Source organism: Lytechinus pictus, chromosome 3, assembly GCF_037042905.1.
Source record: "Lytechinus pictus isolate F3 Inbred chromosome 3, Lp3.0, whole genome shotgun sequence".
In the NCBI taxonomy this organism is placed as follows: domain Eukaryota; kingdom Metazoa; phylum Echinodermata; class Echinoidea; order Temnopleuroida; family Toxopneustidae; genus Lytechinus; species Lytechinus pictus.
The window spans coordinates 55,595,820-55,615,278 of NC_087247.1; the positions used below are offsets into that span (position 1 = coordinate 55,595,820).

The following is a 19,459-nucleotide window of genomic DNA, read 5'->3' on the forward strand; positions in this document are numbered from 1 at the left end:
TCGCACCTTTATAGAATCTGAACATCACTTTGAATTGACTGGTTTGCAATACTAAAGATGTATGCAGAAATGGAGATGCACATTTAAGAGACTCTATGAGAAAGTTAACTATACATTATGCATCCATTAATGATATTTTTCTTTCAAGGTTTGATGCGATTCCTTGTTTTGATGCATTCTATTAATGTATGGTCTGTGCTGTTTCTTGCCCATACAGTGAGAAAAAGCAAAGCAGATAGTCCATTGAAGTCACAGCCAGAACATTTTGCATTCTGTAGCAATTCGTTTTATAGTCAGTTTCCTCATAAAGGGTTGGTTGTATTATTTGTTGCTGTAAAGAGCACACATTGAAGGAAATTGATGCATGCATAAAAATATGACAGCTCTTCAAATGTCTAATGATGTGATAGTTATATCTCACCAAAGCGCCATGGCTTGCATAGTTTGCATTTAGCAAACACCATAGTGAGTTTGTGGTTTTGTACACAAGTCAAATATACTAGTATCCTCAACAAAACCACAAGACCATAGTATAGTTGTATGGACTGCTACAAGGGACCACAGTATGACTGCCTTTTTCAGGCTTGTTAGGTACCTGCAAGCCAAAAGAAACAACCTTGTCTCTCATAGCAGTCCATATATCTTTTATGACCAGAATTATTATGAAATCTAGATATCCAAAATGGTCTGACATGGTGAGATTTAGCATTTATTGGAACAACAGTTATACCACACAAACATCATCATTGCTTCTTATTTCAGGCCTCAACCTTTTGCAAGTCAAACTACAGTACTGTGGGAGCTAATTAATCCTCTTGTCAGTAATTAACATGTTTTTATATTCTGTATAGTAATGTGTTTATATTGAAACAATATTCAATAAAATATTAGGGATGAATCAAGCGTGGTATGGGTTAGGGCAGGCTGCGGTCTATTGCCACCAGCTAATCCAGGTGCATCCAGTGTCTAAATATTTTTATATTGCTGCAACAATTATTCATTTATGTATTTGAATTATTTTCTTAGCCTATCTTAGACTACCTCCAGATGTTACTGCATAGAACATCACTGATGCAGGATGGATCCTGGTTTCTAGGCAACAAGATACTTTCTGTATGTCATCAGTTGCTCCAAGTCCATAGCAAGGCTGGTATTTACTCTGGTAAGTTTTTTTTTAATAAAAATTCTTTGAGAAACATTGTTTAGGCAGAATGACAATTCATTTATTTTGCACATCCTGGTGGGTGTTTTATAAAGCTGTTTGTAAGTTAAGAGCGACTTTAAGAACGACTGGTGATCCTTTCTTGTGGAAAATGGTATATTCATTGGCAATGGTTAAGCGCGTAAGAAAGGTTCACCACTCATTCTTAAAGTTGCTCCTAACTTACGAACAGCTTTATGAAACGGCCCCATGGTGAATTTGGGCAATTCAATGGTAACAGAATTACAAATTAGAGATGTTAAGTCATTATTTGCAAGTCTGGTTTTGATGATTACTGTGGCTCCTTTTTCATTTGGACATTAGTCCTGGCGGTGGTAAAGATCTCAAAACAAGTTTGAACAGAATCCAATCAAGTAACCCCCAAGTATTTTCTAAATTCAAATTATGTGCAGAAGTATGTTTTGCTTCACTTTTTCAGATATGGGTGACACACTCTACACTCTATTCACTGGGCATCAGGATATAGAGATAAGGGATAGAGCTTGTCTCTACTATGCTATACTTACCAATCTATCAAGTGAAAAGGTATGCCGATTTTAAACTGTTCTACAGGATCTAGTTTTAGAATTTCTTTTGACAGTTCTAAATTTGCTTATCTTGTTTGGAGCAAACATATTGGGTACACACAGGAGGACTGGGAATGGCGCGGGCATCCATTGATGGCAAACAATAGATATGTGATGAGATTTGGTTGCATTATTCATACCTTAAATAAAATTTGGGAATTTTTATGATTTTTTAATACTTTTCTAATAAGTTTGTTGGTTGTATAATTTGTAATAAGCTCTGTATCCAACACCCAATAGAAACATAAAGAGGACAAATTGACTTTTCGCTCAACAGTATGACAACGCTTGATTTTTACATCAGTAACATTCTTTCTTAATAACAGATTAGCCAGATTTTATCATCTATTGGTTCAGCTGAGGATTCTCAGAATCTAACGAGGCTAGTAACGGGTAGTGCTAGTGTTAAGCCTGCTGGAGCAGTGGAAACATTAAATCAAACAGTCTTCAAATTGACCAGGTAAAAATACACTCTTCTTTTGGTTCTTCCTCATTTCTTGTCTTTCCCCTTCTTCTTGTTTTCTCTTTCCTCATAAAATTTAGTAATGCACTAGCCAAATTTACTTAATTTATAATGATTGACAGAAATATAGTTAATTCTGCCTCACCTTCTGTAAATCTGATGAAGCTAAGTTGATGAAATTTGTGAGACCAAAACATGCAAACCATCTCAATTTTGATATTTGGCTAAATCAGCTTTCTGTCGTCCCGAGAAGTTTGACTACGAGAGAGTGATCAGTATTTTCAATTGTTTAAAGAATGTAGTTATTTTTTTTAGCACAACTACTAATACAAGCTTTTTATCTGTTTAAAAAATGTTATTTCCAAACAACCATATATCTCTGATTGTGATTTCTTTTCTTTCTGTGGTATCTCTGTCAGAATTAGAAAACGAACATCATCACACCGCATCAGTAAAGATTTTTCTTCCTCTGTAACCAAATACCACGAAGCTCTACAATCACTATCATCAGAGAGTACTACATGCATAAAAATTGATTATTATCTTCATTTTGATGTAAGTTGATTTCTCTTGAATACATACTCGGTTAAATGTTACAAGTCAACCATATATGGAAATGTCACACTTTCTTTGAGTTGGTCTATTTTACTTTTTTTTTTTCATTTTAAGGGACATTAAATTGGTAGTTCCGCACTTGCTGAAGTTATTTGTTGTACTCCCTATATCGTTTGTACATTTGAATGGCTAGCATGTCAAATTATACATTCAGACCAATGATAATAAATACATTGACAATACTTTTAATGTCAAAATTTAAGGTCAAACCAAAGATATGAAATCATTATCAAACAATGAAAACATTGTAAAGAAGTAAATTTGTTACATAGCCTACTTCCATTTAATTAAAAAGATTGTGATGCTTAAATTGTGATGTCTTCTTTTATAAACACAAATGATTTTTTATTACAGGAACGTTTCTTGGAAGATATTCCTGATTCTATGAGACACCTTTATGCAGTGATTCTTCATATAGATACACCTGCTGCATATCAGTCAATAGAAGGTATTGATTTAAACATTCTCAGTTAAAAAAACAAAGTATTGCTGTTTTACAGTTTTATTTTGATGAAACAATTGTACACTTGTGATATGTAAATGAGAGAGCTTATGATGTCATACACTCACTATTTTGTTTTTGCATTTTACTATGTGAATTATTATTCCACATGATCAACGAGTAATCAAAATTTGTTTTACATTACTATGAGGAAAAACGAAATATTTTATATTCATTTATTTATTTCATGTTGAAAACAATACAAAAGAAATAGTGGGTTGGTGAGTAAGTCAGTAAATTAATTTGTATACCGACCAGGATGTGCATATCAATTTTTGTGAAATTAACTGAAACTGTAATATGTTTTAATTTTCTCATTTCTGAAAATATTTGTGTCTAAATAAGTAGAGTAAAATTCACAGAGCAAATTGATGAATATTTCATCAAAATATAACAAATAGCGAAGTTATGGAATTTTAAAGTTTAGCAGTACATATTGTGAAAACAGTTATATGCACATCGGCATGAATATTCGTTAGATGTGCTGATGATGTCACATCCTCATTTCTCTTTTTCTTATGTTATTATATGAATCATGATTGTTTCATTTTTTCATTCATGTGTGAATGATATATCTCCCTTATAATGAAATAAGTTGCAGAACTGAATATCTAATGCACTTAATCAGTTGTTGTTCCAATATTTTTGGTTATTGAAGGAAAAAATATGACGAAACCAAATTTTGTATAATTAAATTCAAAAGAACAAGTGGGGATATGACATCAGTTTGCTCATTGAATATTCATGAAGACATGCCTAGACCTGTTTCACCGGAATAATGCAAATCTGAAAAGTGCCATAACTTTGTTATTCCTTTTCCGGTTTTGATCAAATTTTCAGTATCTTATTTGTCTGATTTTTCTTATTCTGTTTAAATCCTATTTTGATGAAACTTTCATGTTCTTTTTTCTTTTTGTGTGTGATTTTTGTCTCACCTGCATAGCAGAGTGAGACTATAGGCGCCGCTTTTCCGACGGCGGCGGCGGCGGCGGCGTCAACACCAAATCTTAACCTGAGGTTAAGTTTTTGAAATGACAGCATAACTTAGAAAGTATATGGACCTAGTTGATGAAACTTGGCCATAAGGTTAATCAAGTATTACTGAACATCCTGCCTGAGTTTCATGTCACATGACCAAGGTCAAAGGTCATTTAGGGTCAATGAACTTAGACCATGTTGGGGGAATCAACATCAAAATCTTAACCTAAGGTTAAGTTTTTGAAATGTCATCATAAATTAGAAAATATATGGACCTAGTTCATGAAACTTATACATAAGGTTAATCAAGTATCACTGAACATCCTGCATGAGTTTCACGACACATGACCAAGGTCAAAGGTCATTTAGGGTCAATGAACTTTGGCCGAATTGGGGGTATCTGTTGAATTACCATCATAACTTTGAAAGTTTATGGATCTGATTCATGAAACTTGGACATAATAGTAATCAAGTATTACTGAACATCCTGTGCAAGTTTCAGGTCACATGATCAAGGTCAAAGGTCATTTAGGGTCAATGAACTTTGGCCAAATTGGGGTATTTGTTGAATTACAGCCATAAATTTGAAAGTGTGTTGGTCTAGTTCATAAAACTTGGACATAATAGTAATCAAGTATCACTGAACATCCTGTGCGAGTTTCAGGTCACATGATCAAGGTCAAAGGTCATGTAAGGTCAAAGAACTTTGGCCACGTTGGGGGTATTTGTTGAATTGCCATCATATCTCTATAAGTGTATTGGTCTAATTCATAAAACGTGGAAATACGAGTAACCAAGTATCACTGAACATCTTGTGCGAGTTATAGTAGTTTTCAAAATCAGCACTGCTGCTATATTGAATCGCGTGATGCAGGTGAGACGGCCAGAGGCATTCCACTTGTTCTTATTCTGTTTAAATCCTCTTTTGATGAAATTTTCATGTTCTTTTTTCTTTTTGTGTGTGATTTTTCTATATTCAAATAATATGCTCGTGGGGGGGATTTTAAAGAACTGTTCTTAAATAATCTTGATCAAAATTTATCATCGCATTGCATTATCAGTCAAAGATTTTTTTCTACAATATTTCACAATTGATACATTTTTGTTATTAATGCTACTCTACCTGATTACACTCATAATCGAGCAATCTGATTGAATGTTTACTAACTTTAGAGTAAGTTATTGGCTCAACATCCACTGTGCATTGATGTTGTGCTCTGTTTTACTATCTAATGAATGACAATATTGTTTAGTGGAACAGAGAGTAAAAGAAATATCCATAGAAGAATCAATCCTTGTTTTGTAGGCCAAGTTTTATAACTTAAGTCATTCCTAATAATATTTCTATGTCATATCCATGTCTGTTCTCTCAAGATATGACAGTTGCATCACTGTCAGTCGAGAATTCATCTGAACCCAAAGATGGCTGTCAGATGGTCACATTAGCACTCTATCCCAGAGAACCTATACCTACATCTTTATCTGTAAGGTAAAATAATGCTTGGGGCATAGCAAGAATGTTGCAATTGGTCGTTAATCAAAAATACAAAAAAATGATTTTGCAACTTATTTCTGGACTGCTTAATGCAACAGAAATAAGTAGCTATAGTTTTAAATGATCTGTCTGTTGAAAATTTATAATCAATTGCAAATTATTTTCTTGTGGTACTCTTTTAATCTAATTTTTTTCTACTATGTTGTTATTAGTTACAGTTTTAAGTTGGTCAACGATAAGTAAGTGTGATGTATGATATTTAATTTTGATTTTGAAATGATATAATGCTGCAATTGTTACACCACTTCAAATGAATGCTAAAAAAAGGTTGTACAACGCCTACTTTGTTTGTTGTACGCAAGCAAATGAGAGGCTGAATGTCAAACATTAGTACCGTTGCACACGTACATGTACCGTCCAAAATGTACCATTGCAAGGGTCAGGAGAAGGTAACGTCACTATAAAAATATGATTCAACGCATTGCTTCAAAGCATTGCATGCACTTAGTAAATGCAGGCTCTGTATGCGTGTGGCCGGGCTTACTGGATGAAATGGGCATTGCTGCTGCAGATCAGATGCGCGTTTGAAAGGATTTTGCTTTCAAAATTTTCTTTCTTATTTTCATAGATTTACGTAGGAAAAAAACGATTATTGTTTGGATTTTCGCTAACTTCCGAGGCGTTGTACAATACAAATATCAAATATTGTTATTTGTGCAATGGTGCAAGACACTCTATTCAACTTGGCTAATGCCTCATTGTATAGAGCATCTTTCTTTCACCTTATGTGAAATCTCCCACCTTCGCACTCATCCCTATTTGCTATTTGTATAATATTGCATGCTTGTCAGTTTACTTATTGGTTCAATTCAATCTCAATATGGGTATCAATTTTAATCAATTTTATCAGATACATTTATGGCTCTGATTAATTGAGTGATAAGAGATATGTATATACATGAAACCCATCTCTAATTGAAAATGAATATAATTTGTTTTTGTCTTGTATCTTCTAGTGCAATGTTTAGTAGCAGTGATGGTCAAACTTGTGTGTGCCAACTGGAACCTGTTGAAGTGACCTTTGATGACCTCTTCATCCCCATTCCTATCATGCCTTTTTTACGTCCTGATCTCTTCAGTGAACTATGGAAGAGCATCAGACAAGATGAGCATACAAGGTTAGATTGATTTGATTCCTTATTCTTTTTTTTCTCTCTCTCTCTTCTAGTAGACAAAAAGCTGATAGAGTTAATTATATTCATGTATTTCAGTGCCTATTAATGTAAATGGGCGTGGTGGCTTTAGTGGTAGAGCACCTGTCTCATGAATTGGAGGACGTGGGTTTGATCCCTGGCCGAGTCATACCAAAGACTTTTAAAATTGGGCTTTCTACCTTCTTACTAGGCGCTCAGCATTTAGATTGAAAAAGAGTAACAATAACATATTATGTTATGCAGGGCCTGTTGGTAGAGCAGTTTTCTAACTGAAGTGTCTATCCTGGGTAAATAACATTTTTATTGTTATTTATTATATATGAAAATGGTTCATGTTTGGAGCTCAGGAATTCAACTTCCTGATAAAAAGAGTTGATTTGTCAAGACATTTATCATGCAGGGATGCCAGAGTTCCGGCTATAGCCGGAATTCCGGCTTTTTCATTTTTTTGACAGTAAGTCCTGGCTGGTTGAGTGTTCTCAGGCTGGAGAGAACAGTCACTGGCCAGACATGGCCGTTCGGAGAGCACGGCATGCAATATACTGCGGCCATTTGCTCCCTCATAACGCTCGGACCCCATGTCTGCCGCTATAGCATGCCGTCAACTTGATTTCTGTGCAAATTCAATGCGGTAGACTTACTCAGTTTTTTCTTTTTTGATTAGTTACTTTGAAGATACGAACCTTAAATTTGCGAGAACGTCTGCGAACTCTGAACAAATTCTAAACAGAATCACAGATTTCGTCATTTTTAGTGAATTTTTCGTGACCCCACTTCTTAAATTTGAGCTAAGCTGCTGCGTGCTCTGGAAATATGGTACAGATTCCACATTTTTTAAAGAAAAAAAATACTTTTAAAAGGAGAATTTGGACTTGAAATAGGGACTTTCATGGGGTGAGTGATAGTACCTGTGTATATTAGAACAATGTGTTTAGTTTGTGTCGTGCACTCTGTGGTGATTGACTGTGCTGCAGAAATGAGTTTAAATAGCCATGTCGAATGGAGGCACATGTCGAATTCCAGGTGTGTTAGTCTATGTTCTTGTGTACTTCATTATTTCTTATGAATTATGTCATGTCAAACTTGAGCTAAATTTTGGGGAAATGATACCTGAAATAGGCTCAGATTGAATCAGAGACCATTTACATGATTTAGAACCCTAGAGCTTACAGGGCCCTTAAGCAGACCCCAGCGGGAAGAGACTTTGTGCACATTTATAATTTACCTTCTGAAAATTGTTCAGGCCTTGGGACCATTTGCTACTGGCATCCCTGATCATGGCATGTGTGCGTTTTGCATACCAGTATACACATTTATGACATCATGATAGAATAGGGTGGATATGATTACACTTCATAAGGCTCACAAATATGATTGTAACTTCACAAGATATACTCAACAGTAGAGCTAATGTTTAATTTGAAAATTTCGCCATTAACATCCTTAAAGGGTTGGGAGGGGTTTAAGATGGATTAGTGAAGCATACAGCAGAGAGAGCAACAATTGTCTGCAGGTTACTTGTCTCACCCATATGGATGACTGTAGAGGGTCAATGGCATATCCAATCAGAGGATTTCAGTCATACAAATTGTTTTACTCTTTCATTTTTTAACAGACCAGAATCTATGAGTGCTGAATCCATTTGTACCATCACTCTAGGATCAGAATCAATACAGAGGATAGTGCAGTCTCAATTAGTAGATTACATTGTGACTTCAGATGAAGTACAAGGTAAGAAGAAGGAAATTTATAATATTTGGCATCAAAAATATATTTTCATTGATAGAAAGTTAAATATATGTCATATTTGATCTTAATATATTGTGATATGAATTATTGAGCTCATGTGATTCATGATATTTTAAGTCAAAGCCGTGCATAACCAATTTACCTGCATTCATAACTCCAGTTTAACTTAAAATATGGTCTGAATGGTCTAAAGTTGTGGAAATCTGTGAGTGTTGAACATATGCTTCTTGTGAGTTTACTGGGATCATTCCTATGTTCCCATTGTTGTGGAAACTGTTGTATTTATCCTATCGATGGGGTTTGTAACATTTTGAGTGCCAAATGTGATAATAAATTGATCATCAAGACATGGAGATTTACATCCCATGTAGCTATCCATAATCAATCCAATCTTTAGACCACGCTTTAAGTTAAACCAGAGTTCAAAATACAGGCCATTATCTTGTAAGTTTTGGAATAATCTACTAACCGACTTTAAAAATTGCAATTCTATATATACTTTTAAACATAAATTGAAAACTTATATTTGAAAGAAATATCATCTTATTTACAATACCTTGGCTCACTAGTGTTCCTCTTATCTATTGTCAGTCCATCTACCTCTGGTTTTTTTTTTTTTACTTATTCTTCTTTCTCTCCTTTTTTTCTCTCTTTTTCTTTTCTTTATATTGATAATAAAAACAAGTTGACAATTACTTATAATTTTATTAATAGGGAAACTAAATTACAATCTCTGCTTTTTAATAGTTTACCCTTCATAATCTCATCTTATTGATATATCTGTCTCCAATCTGAACGTTCCATTGTATAACCTTTGTCTTATTTATGATGAATAATTTTGTTTTGTATTATTTCATCATAAATGATTTAGTGTCTTTTGATGGACATTGCATTGTATTTGATTTTGTGTGAGATATGAAAAATAATCCAAAACCAAACCAAACCAAACTAAGTTATTCATGACTTACCTCCTGTTATGTAAGCATACTTTTCAATTCAATTCAATTCAATTTTATTCGAGTCCATAAAGGAAATTTGCTTTGGGATTTACATACATACATTTCATGAAAACATCTAAAAATACATATGTGAAAGACATGCAAACATATTAACGGCAAATATAAAGAAATAGTGCACCATTACAAATATATATATATATATACAGACATAATATCAACACAGAAAAGAAAACTCCTACGAGGCACCATCTCCTCCCCCGCGCCTACCCTACAGGAGGTGAAACAATGTATCAGTGTGAAGAGAGAGAAAAGGAGAAGATGGAGAGAAAGAGAGAAAAGGAGAGGAGGGGGGCAAGAAGTGCAGAGTAAGGAGAGAGAGTGGAAAGGGGAGATTACCCAGGAGAGAAAGGGAGGCAGCGGGAGGGGGCAAGACATTGCTCTACTGCACAATGCATTGAAATAATTAGAAATTTCATTCATTATTTATTTAAATTATAGTATAGTAAAATAGATAAATGTAAAGTAAAGCAAAGCACATCTCTCTAAACTGTTTTCCTTCCCAGTTACATCAATTTTATACATTTAAAATAATTTATTATAGCAAACATGACTAATCCAGAGCAGAAGAAATAAGAGACGGAGAACAAGAGAAAAGAAAAGGAGAATAAAAAGAAGGAGAAGATGAAGAAGAAGAAGGAGAAAGAGAAGAAGAGGAGGAGGAAGAAGAAGGAGAGAAAGTAATAAATGGGAGCACATGGAAAAGTACATACTCAGAACAGTCATGATATACGAGGTTCTATAAGAAAAACTGTGAGTTGTTTGATCATAGAGCTATGGGTTGATAAACTATTGATAGAAAAAGAGGCGATACCATTCAATGTAAGTTGTTAAATGCCCTAATCGCAAATGGTACAAAACTATTAAGATAGCGATTTGTCATACATCTTGCAGACTGGAGTCGTTTCCCTGATCTCATCCAACAAAAATATTGATTAAGAGGGTGTTGTTGATCTTTCATGACATTCTCAACTTTCTTAAGAATGCGGGCAGAACAGATATCAAGTATAAACCTATCCCCAACTATTTTTCCTGCTTGATTTGACAACCTCTGAATTTTTGTTTGGTCACATTTCCTCAAACTGCAATACCAAGAGAGGCATCCATATAAAATGGTGCTCTCAACAACCGAGGAGTAGAAGAGTTTGAGGATGACGTTGTCGACATGGAAAGACTTCAGTTTCCTCAGAAAGTGGAGCCTTCCATGGCCTTTACCTAGAACATGTTTGCACTGTTCTTCCCAGTTTAGCTTATCGTTAATTACTACACCAAGATATTTATATGATGGAACAATTTCAATTTCAGAATCTTTCATAACAACTGGATTTCAGTCAGACCGCAAGCCCCTGTGTTAATGAGCAAATGAGCAAGATTTATCCAAGTCCTCTCGTGGCTGAATTCATGTCCCTGCAAAATCTCGTGAATTGTGAGACTTTCTTTCTCAAAGAATTTAACCACTTTCTCCTTGAGTAATATTGATTATTTTTGTACCATGGGCAAGAGTAAATGTTAATCTTTTATATTGGTCATTTCTTTTGAATGAAATATTTTGATAAATAAGTGAATTTTTTACCTGAAAAGATGCATCAAACAGAATTTTCTTCTTCTGTTTTCACTTGCAAATTGTGCAACATTTTGTGTTTTAGGCACCAACATTATTTATATCATCAGAAAGCTCAAACTCTATACTTTCTTACAATGTCACTCTTGATATGTGGCATCTTTTAGATGGGTCAGCAGCCAGCTTTTTCCATCAAGATGCAAGACGAGATTTCTGAAATTTCTGAGTAACATAAAATCCAGAGTTCTGATTGGCTGAATACTGTTTTCAAAACAAACAGGCGCGGGTAATTTGAAGAGATTACCACATGGTGAGTGTGACCTTGCAGAGGCCCAGTGTGGGGAACATTGGAATTTGCGTGGGTGAGTGGTCTCTATGACCAATCAGAGCACAGTATTCTTGTTTTTGAGCTGCAAAATGTACTTGGCCTATGAAAAGCTGGCTGCTGACCCATCTAAAATACATCTTCTTATAAAAATTATATCATATTAAAGCTTAGATCTTCAGCTTTATCATAATTCAAAAATCATTTGTGCCCAAACAGAAATTAAGTGTGAAAACAACAACTGTTGTTGCATGAAAAAAAATATTTTGATTCATGTTTTAGATCAAAAGTTTTTCCTATATTACAACATTCGTTTAAAAATCCAAACACATGACCTGAAAGAATGATTCTTCTTTACAAAGATACCAAAAACATGAAATTTGGTCAATATTTAGAGCAGCAATGGCCGAATAAAAAGAGGTGTTTTGGTTCGCACCAAGCTCATTAACTATGCAAAAACCCTCTAGTCATGAATATCACTTGGATAAAAGAAGCTACTTTTTCAGGGCTTGCGGACTGACTGATTTACAGAGACATTTTGTTTTTTCCTGTGATCAAATACAATTTCCTTTGTTTTCTTCGCATTCAAGATAAGGTAATTAGTTGACGGATAAGTTGACATGTAAGGAATATCAATTATAGTTCATAATATGCAGTATAGCTCTTCCTCTCTAACACAACAATGCCAGTCATTCAGTTTTGTAATTTTATCATAATCAACTCTTTATATTTGTTGTTTCAGATGGAAGAACAATAAATCTTGCCTTGCTGCTGCCACCTCAATGGCATCTGTTGCTACAGTTACAACTGCAGGAAAACATCACTGTGGTATCCATGGTAACAGATAACTGGAAGATGTTACCTCTTGTCAATCAGTACTTACTCAGTTTAGAAGATCACTGACATTGAGGGGTGAGATGTAAGGGAAAGATCATTTAAAATATAAAAGACAAAGTTTTGTAATAATATTTTTTATAGAAAATCAATTATATTTTTTTTACTTGGGGGACCTAGTGGAATCGAATTATGTATGAAAGACTTGGTCATTATTTCATTTCAGTAGATTGTCACGTTTTGAATTCATACTCTAATTATCTGAATGTAACTAGCATATCCAAGCATACACAGCTTGATGGGCCTATGATAAATTCCTTTTGTATTATTCTACTGCAACTTTCTTTCAAGTCCATCATCGGTAATTTTCTTGTATCAACCTAATAGTTATCTATATTCCAATTATCACATTCCCTTCTGCAGTCATGACATCTCTGACTCAGACAAATCTCTCCCAGATTGTTTGATAGGATTTATACCTCAACTCTGTATGAGAAGTCACCTTCTTTCTTATCTCACACGACACCAATTAATTTCTCTTCCACAAGAGTTTTAAGCAACTTCATTTCTCTTTCCTTGCTGTGTCCATGTAGTGGTTTTATGTTGGATATCTGTCCATTTGCTTTAAAGCCACCGTCTGTTAACATCCGTATTATCAGTGAGTCTCTCTGCTCCAGTGGTTGTCTTATCTGACTTCAAAAAAATTGTCCATGTATACGTTTCTCTGGGATGCTTCTGCTGCTCCTGGCTGAACCCTTTCCATATTCACATGCAGTCTGAGAAAATCCATAGCCACCTTGACTCTGGACTGGACAGACTCTTCATGGACAGCAGGGTGTAAGGCAGGTATTTTGAACATCTAGAGCCAGTATGCTGGCAGGTATCAGGAATAATTGATGTAATCATAGGCAAAAATCCAAGGAAGAAATGACCGAATGGATGATAGATGTAAGTTCCAAATTCCTTCTCCAGTAGCTCTAATGAATAGCTTTAACAGCTGTACCATCTTGATGTATGAGAACCACACTGCAAAAATCAGACTCTTTTGTCACTGTTCCCCAATAAAGTTGAGGTAGAGTATTATGCATTGCCTATAATCTTCAGACTGCAAACACTATGAAAGCTGATCCTGGGAAAGATGTGTGCAGTCTCTTCAGACACTTCATCCCTGTCGTGATCACCGAGTGAATCCATGGAGCACTGCTAGTGAGTCCGTTCCATTGTTTCTACCAGACACTTGTGCATACGTGAGCTTCTGTTATAGTGGTTTCCATTCATGGCACCATTAAAATAACATTGAACAATAAGCCGAGATTCAATTACTAAGTCCTCTAGGCCATCATCACTGAATCATTTTCTTATGCAGGCTAGCATTGCAATGGAAGTGTGGAATGCTCGGAGACAAGGAACTAATCTCTTTGAAAATCTTTCATTGCTCCATCTGATCAATTCGATACAATTCAAAGTTTATTTCAGTCAATCAATCATAAAATACAGTCAGTCCGCAGCCCGTCCGAAAGTGCTCTATTTTATTCAGCGGTATGCATAGCCGTCGGTGGTTATGCATTCGTAATGAGCTGTGAAGATGAACTTTCCGATCGGTGTTTTTTTGCTCTTAGAATCGTTTATTCCTCACAAAATTGGTCTTATTTTATAGATAAGGCTTTGAAATTTCTTATCAGTTAAATAAAATGCACATTTAACGTATTTTGAAGACCGATATTTAGCTTAGAAAAAATGATTTTTTTCAAGAAATATATGTGAATAAACAGAGCGTATTTTTGCATAGAAATCACACTTGCGTCAAATTGATATTATAATCAATATAAAGCGTAGACATTCTTCTTTATGACTGAAAAAGAATTATGAAATTTCATGATGTAGCAAAGTCAGGAACCACAAAAAACCACGGCAATGTCCATTGCAAAATGATTGGAATTGCAGTAGAATTGCCTACCCGTTCTGATTGGTCAACAGCGGCGCACAGACTTACAACATTTTATATAGCATTAAAATCCCGGAAGTTGTATCAAAGCGATCTATGGCGACTTGCGTAAGCTCAATGTTTGGACATGTGCAGGGACCCTGGAACGAACCCGCCGGAATGTTTTTTTTCGGGGGGGTTGGTGGGGATATATTTTTACTTTTTCTTTAAATCATATTCCTTCCCCGTTCCTACCCAGCTTTATTCTCTTTACTTTCATGTGAATTTCTATTTAGGCCTGTATTATTAAATCATGGAGCTATTAATAACTATGATTAAATCTTACTTCTTCTTAATCACTTTTGATTTTCTAGTTCTTGATTACACTTATTTGGGCAGGGGTGGAAAGGGAAGTGAGTTAAAGGTCAAGTGCACATCAACAAAAAATTATTTGAATAAATAGAGAAATTTCCCTTTTTTAACACAAAACAGTTATATACACAAAACAATGGTATACAAATAGAGTTGATTATGTCACTCACATCACATTACTTTCTAAATTTTGGTTGCATTTTATTATATCAATTTTAGCAAATTTGATAAAAATACTCTTCATCGAATCACAATAGGTTACATTCATGGAAACTACGAATGTTAATGGAGGAATTAAAATCTCTCAAAATTTGTCAAAGAAAATGAGAAAATCAAAATAAAATATAATGTCATGAACATGTATCAAACAAAAAAAATACACAAGTAATTAGAGTGTGTGTGACATAATCAGTTCTGTAATTTGCACATTGACCAAGATGAGCATATAATTGTTTAATAAAATTAGGCAAAAAGTTTTCAATGTCAAAATAGTAATTTTTAAAATTTTGAATCATAGTTTTTATGAAATTTTCTGCAATACTTTATTTTTCTTTAAATTCAAATTTATTTTTTGGTGGGGTGGACTTCTCCTTTACTCTTTGCATGGAATGTAGGGAATGCACATTAATATTTATCCACAAACAAAATTGTCTAAACATATGCAAAAAAATCAGTAATTGGACACATGTTCACTTTCCTTTCATCCAGGCCACTCCCTCACATCCACCAGTTTTACAGTCTTATAACAAAAATGATGAATTAATTATAATACCATCACACCACAGCTCCATGATCACACAACATTCACACAGTGCTTCACAACAAATATTTCACTTCTGTTCATACATGCAATAATTACTGTGGAAAACAAAAACAAGGCGTAACCACATTCGAACACCGTTTAAAAGGACAAATATATTATACCTTTTGAGAAAAAAAAATTGTGAACATACATAACACTTAACCTTCAGCACATTAGATTGCAAATCAACTACATGTTTGTGTTTAATCAAAGGACTTACCCTTGATTTTGGAATGTGTGAATGAGTAGAAAGTTTCTTGCACTGCACTATTAGTAACATTAAAAATGTTCTTTGGTTTTAAATTGTGTATTCTTATTTTTGTCAAGCTGTATTCCTGTCCAAGTCAGTATTCTTAGTCCTCCCCAAAACTGTGCTCTATTTTTTTTGTTTCCAATATCGATAAAGATCAATTTTCTGTTGTATCATTATCAGTTCAAAATTTGCAAACGAAAAATGGCTTTGTCCAAATCAGTCTGACCGTTATAGTACATGATGGAATCTCCCAGAATGAAGTAGCGAGCAGAGACCAGAGTCAGCAAGTGTGCAGATCTGTGTGTAGAAGAGACCAAAAAAAGAGAGAAATAGTCTAAATTACTAAATAATCATTCAAAGTACATGTATAAATTATTTTACATGTAAGTCAAGAGACTAATAATAGTACTGTCTGCAACAGCCACAATTTTTTTATTTGAACAAAATGGTTTATAGCTACTACTGAGTACGGTAGTACCAGACTTTTCAGTTTGACTTCAAACTGTTTATAGTCTATAGAGTAGAATGTCTAAGCTAATCATCATTTCATTCTTAACCGCAGCCTGGGGCAAAAATCATCATGGGACTCAACTTCTACTAATTAAGAAAAAAGGTTAACATTTTTTTTTTCAACATAAATCAAGAAATATCTCAATCTATAAAAACTTGATAGAAAGCGGAAACCTGATAATCATTAAATAAAACCTTAGAAGAGATCTACTTATTGAGCTTCGTTTATATTAAGTCTTAATTGCAAAAAAAACCAGGTCCACCGTCCACACTCACATAAATAATGCGAGCCATCTATCATCATTACAGAAGTTTCAACGTATGGGACCAAAGGCGAAATCCCACCAACACGCGACGACCGTACTTTTTTTGCATTATTTCGCGCCATCGTAGAGTGAACGAGAAGGTTACTTCTGGGTAAAATATAAATTTCTTGATTTTTAGGGTATCATTTTCTCTAAAATAAAAATATAAGGTGAGTTTGCGTCAAATTGGTTCTGACATATTTTGAACAGTGAATTTTCTTCATTATAAAAAACCCAGATCGAAACCATTTGGTTATGTAGCAAAGTCAGGAACCAAAAGTGAAATTCCGACTACAAAATCGCAGTTAAAATATTAAAGAGGTAAAAATGGTATCAATTAAAGAGGTAAAAATGGTAGGTTGAAAATGTCGAAATATGAAAAATTATATATCAAAATGTAGATGAAGGCCTTGAGAATAACTTACCACAATTCGTTTCGACGTAAACTGAAGTTAGCGACCAGTACAGAGCTATAACTTCAGCCCCTCCAATTCACTGGGAAAATCAAGCCAAATTGATCACACGTTTTCCTTATGAGACCGCTAGAGGGCCGCTGAATAAATCTTCGTGAATATGCTCATTATCGCGCGAGCTGCGGTCTGACTGAATATATACAAATTTTGATCAAAACATATGATTGGGAGCCCTTGGAAGTTTTTTTCTTTTTTAAAACTTGTGGATGGGGCACCACAATGATACAATTAAATACAAATCAGTGTAAAACACACAGAAAGAGTAAACAAAAAACAACATTGAAATACAGTGCAAAGACAGTGGACTAATATAGAGGAAATAAACAAGAAATAATAATCATAAATTCTTAGGGACCTACAGTGTGCTATTCATTACCTGATTTGGCAAGATTTTTATATTGAGAGAATGTTTCATCTTTTAGAATAAAAAAAAAATCATTAAGAGTTTTACTTTGTTTGATGTCATTCAAATCATTTCATAGCTTGATTCCTTTACAACGTAGAGAATTTTAGGTAATTTCAGTTTTAGGAAGATATTTTAGGAAGTTTTTAGGAAGATCTACTGAATGGCACATGAAGTATGAATGGTAAGAGGCATTTGTGTTGAAAAGATTATTAAAAATGCTTTATACCAAAGTATGAAAAAGGAGCAAGATGAACAGGTTTGATAAATACAATCTCATACACTAATGATTTGTAAATATGCTCTTGTCTAGACACTTGGAACTTCATTTTGCAGCAAGGTGTTGCAGCCAGGCCAACCAGGGAAGATCTTTTCGGACAGTTCGGCCGTCTTCATCAGTTTCAATGCTAAATCCAAGTCCCTTGCAGATTGTTGGACTGGACGGTGATTTTGTTCTCTCAGAGAAACATCAACTCCATACGGCTCAAGATTGGCACGTTTGTTTTCACAGTACCTCTTTATGTTGGGTTCTTGGGGCTCAATTGATCTCTCCCGGGTTCTTGGTATGGAATATGGAGACTGTACATCAGTACCCAGTGATTCAGGCCATTGCAGTAGGATACCATATGTGTTGTGCATAGTGCCTTTACCAGACAAGGTCTCCTCACTGAAATCATTATTATCACAGACAACAGTTGTAAATTAAGACTGAGTATCTGCTAGAAGAATGTTGGCACCTAGGACAAGCTGTCATTTTGCAAGAGTGGTATCATGTTCCAAAGTGAATGAATTAGACACACTGTGGCCTAGTCCATTCAGAATTTATATCAACTTTGCCAAGCCCGTCATATGTCATTGCCAAGGATATATGCTTTGGAAGGAGCATCCTTCCTTTTGATCAAATGTACATGATATCCTGTGCCACTGCAAACAGACGTCTTTTTTATTTATTAGGGACCGAAACCTTTTCAAACTCATTCAAATCCTTGCTTGCACCAGTGCTCCATGCTAAAAATGTATACAACTTAGTAGGAATGAGATCATTTATCTTTTCTACTAGCATATCATTAGTTTTTAAGGCCATACTGCATTTGCTTTCACATTACTCATGGTTGCCTTCAGTTCTTGAGGAGCATGGGATATTTCCCTCAAACATTGTGCTTTTCCACATGTTTGGTCTGGGAGATTTGCACCACTGCCCTTACTTTCCTCACAAGTGACATCTTTAACAACTTCTACCTTGTCCACAATGTCAAGTGTTTCCACAAATATTATGTCACTCTCACTTTCCTGTGATGGCTTGCAAAAATGCAGATATGACAGGTATGATCTCCCGAGCCTTGTCTGCAGATGACCAGATTTGAATGAAGATCTTGCACCTCTTTGATGACTAACCTGTTCAACTTCATAAGAATCTCAGAATCTCTTTCCCTTTGATTATCCTGTCTTCAATCACTTTCCTACAGAAACTCTGATTTGATTTCTTGTGCAGTTGCTGTGAGCTCTCTACTTTTGTTTGAGATTTATGGACTAGTTTAGTATACCTTAGGTAACATGACTTATGTTACTTTGCTTCAATTGCAACAATGTCCTTATCCCTGATATATAGGAGCAACCTTAGATCTTGCTTTTTTTAAAATAATAGCCCCCCTCTCATGGTTTCACAATTCATTAATTTTGCAACCTTTCTTTTCCCTGTTTCTGAGTCCTTCACATACTGGTTGGTTCTGCAGATGACACATCGTACTGGCAGCACATGCTTACATCCTGCAATAGATGGTGTTGCTTTGTCTATTGAAGAGCAAAGACATCTTTTGGGTGGGTTTCCATCTGGCGAGGCTTCATTTTCTGGAATCATAGCCATACCTGACATGCTT

The 19,459-nt window shown here is 34.9% G+C and overlaps 1 protein-coding gene across 2 annotated transcripts in view; it reads left to right on the top strand.

Moving 5' to 3' along the window:
* LOC129255480 (AP-5 complex subunit beta-1-like) overlaps positions 1-17,601 on the top strand; it is a 33,090-nt gene extending 15,489 nt beyond the window's left edge. Inside the window, exons 15-23 of one of the 2 annotated variants that reach the window (XM_054893831.2) lie at positions 1,027-1,162; positions 1,641-1,747; positions 2,115-2,248; positions 2,671-2,806; positions 3,221-3,314; positions 5,721-5,835; positions 6,858-7,019; positions 8,671-8,786; positions 12,449-17,601. In XM_054893831.2, coding sequence (XP_054749806.2) covers positions 1,027-1,162; positions 1,641-1,747; positions 2,115-2,248; positions 2,671-2,806; positions 3,221-3,314; positions 5,721-5,835; positions 6,858-7,019; positions 8,671-8,786; positions 12,449-12,609 — 1,161 coding nt within the window. In that variant the 3' untranslated portion in view covers positions 12,610-17,601. Of the gene's footprint in view, positions 1-1,026; positions 1,163-1,640; positions 1,748-2,114; positions 2,249-2,670; positions 2,807-3,220; positions 3,315-5,720; positions 5,836-6,857; positions 7,020-8,670; positions 8,787-12,448 lie in introns of those variants that run through there. The other variant, XM_064097395.1, reaches the window with a different exon arrangement.
* Positions 17,602-19,459: the final 1,858 nt, after the last annotated feature.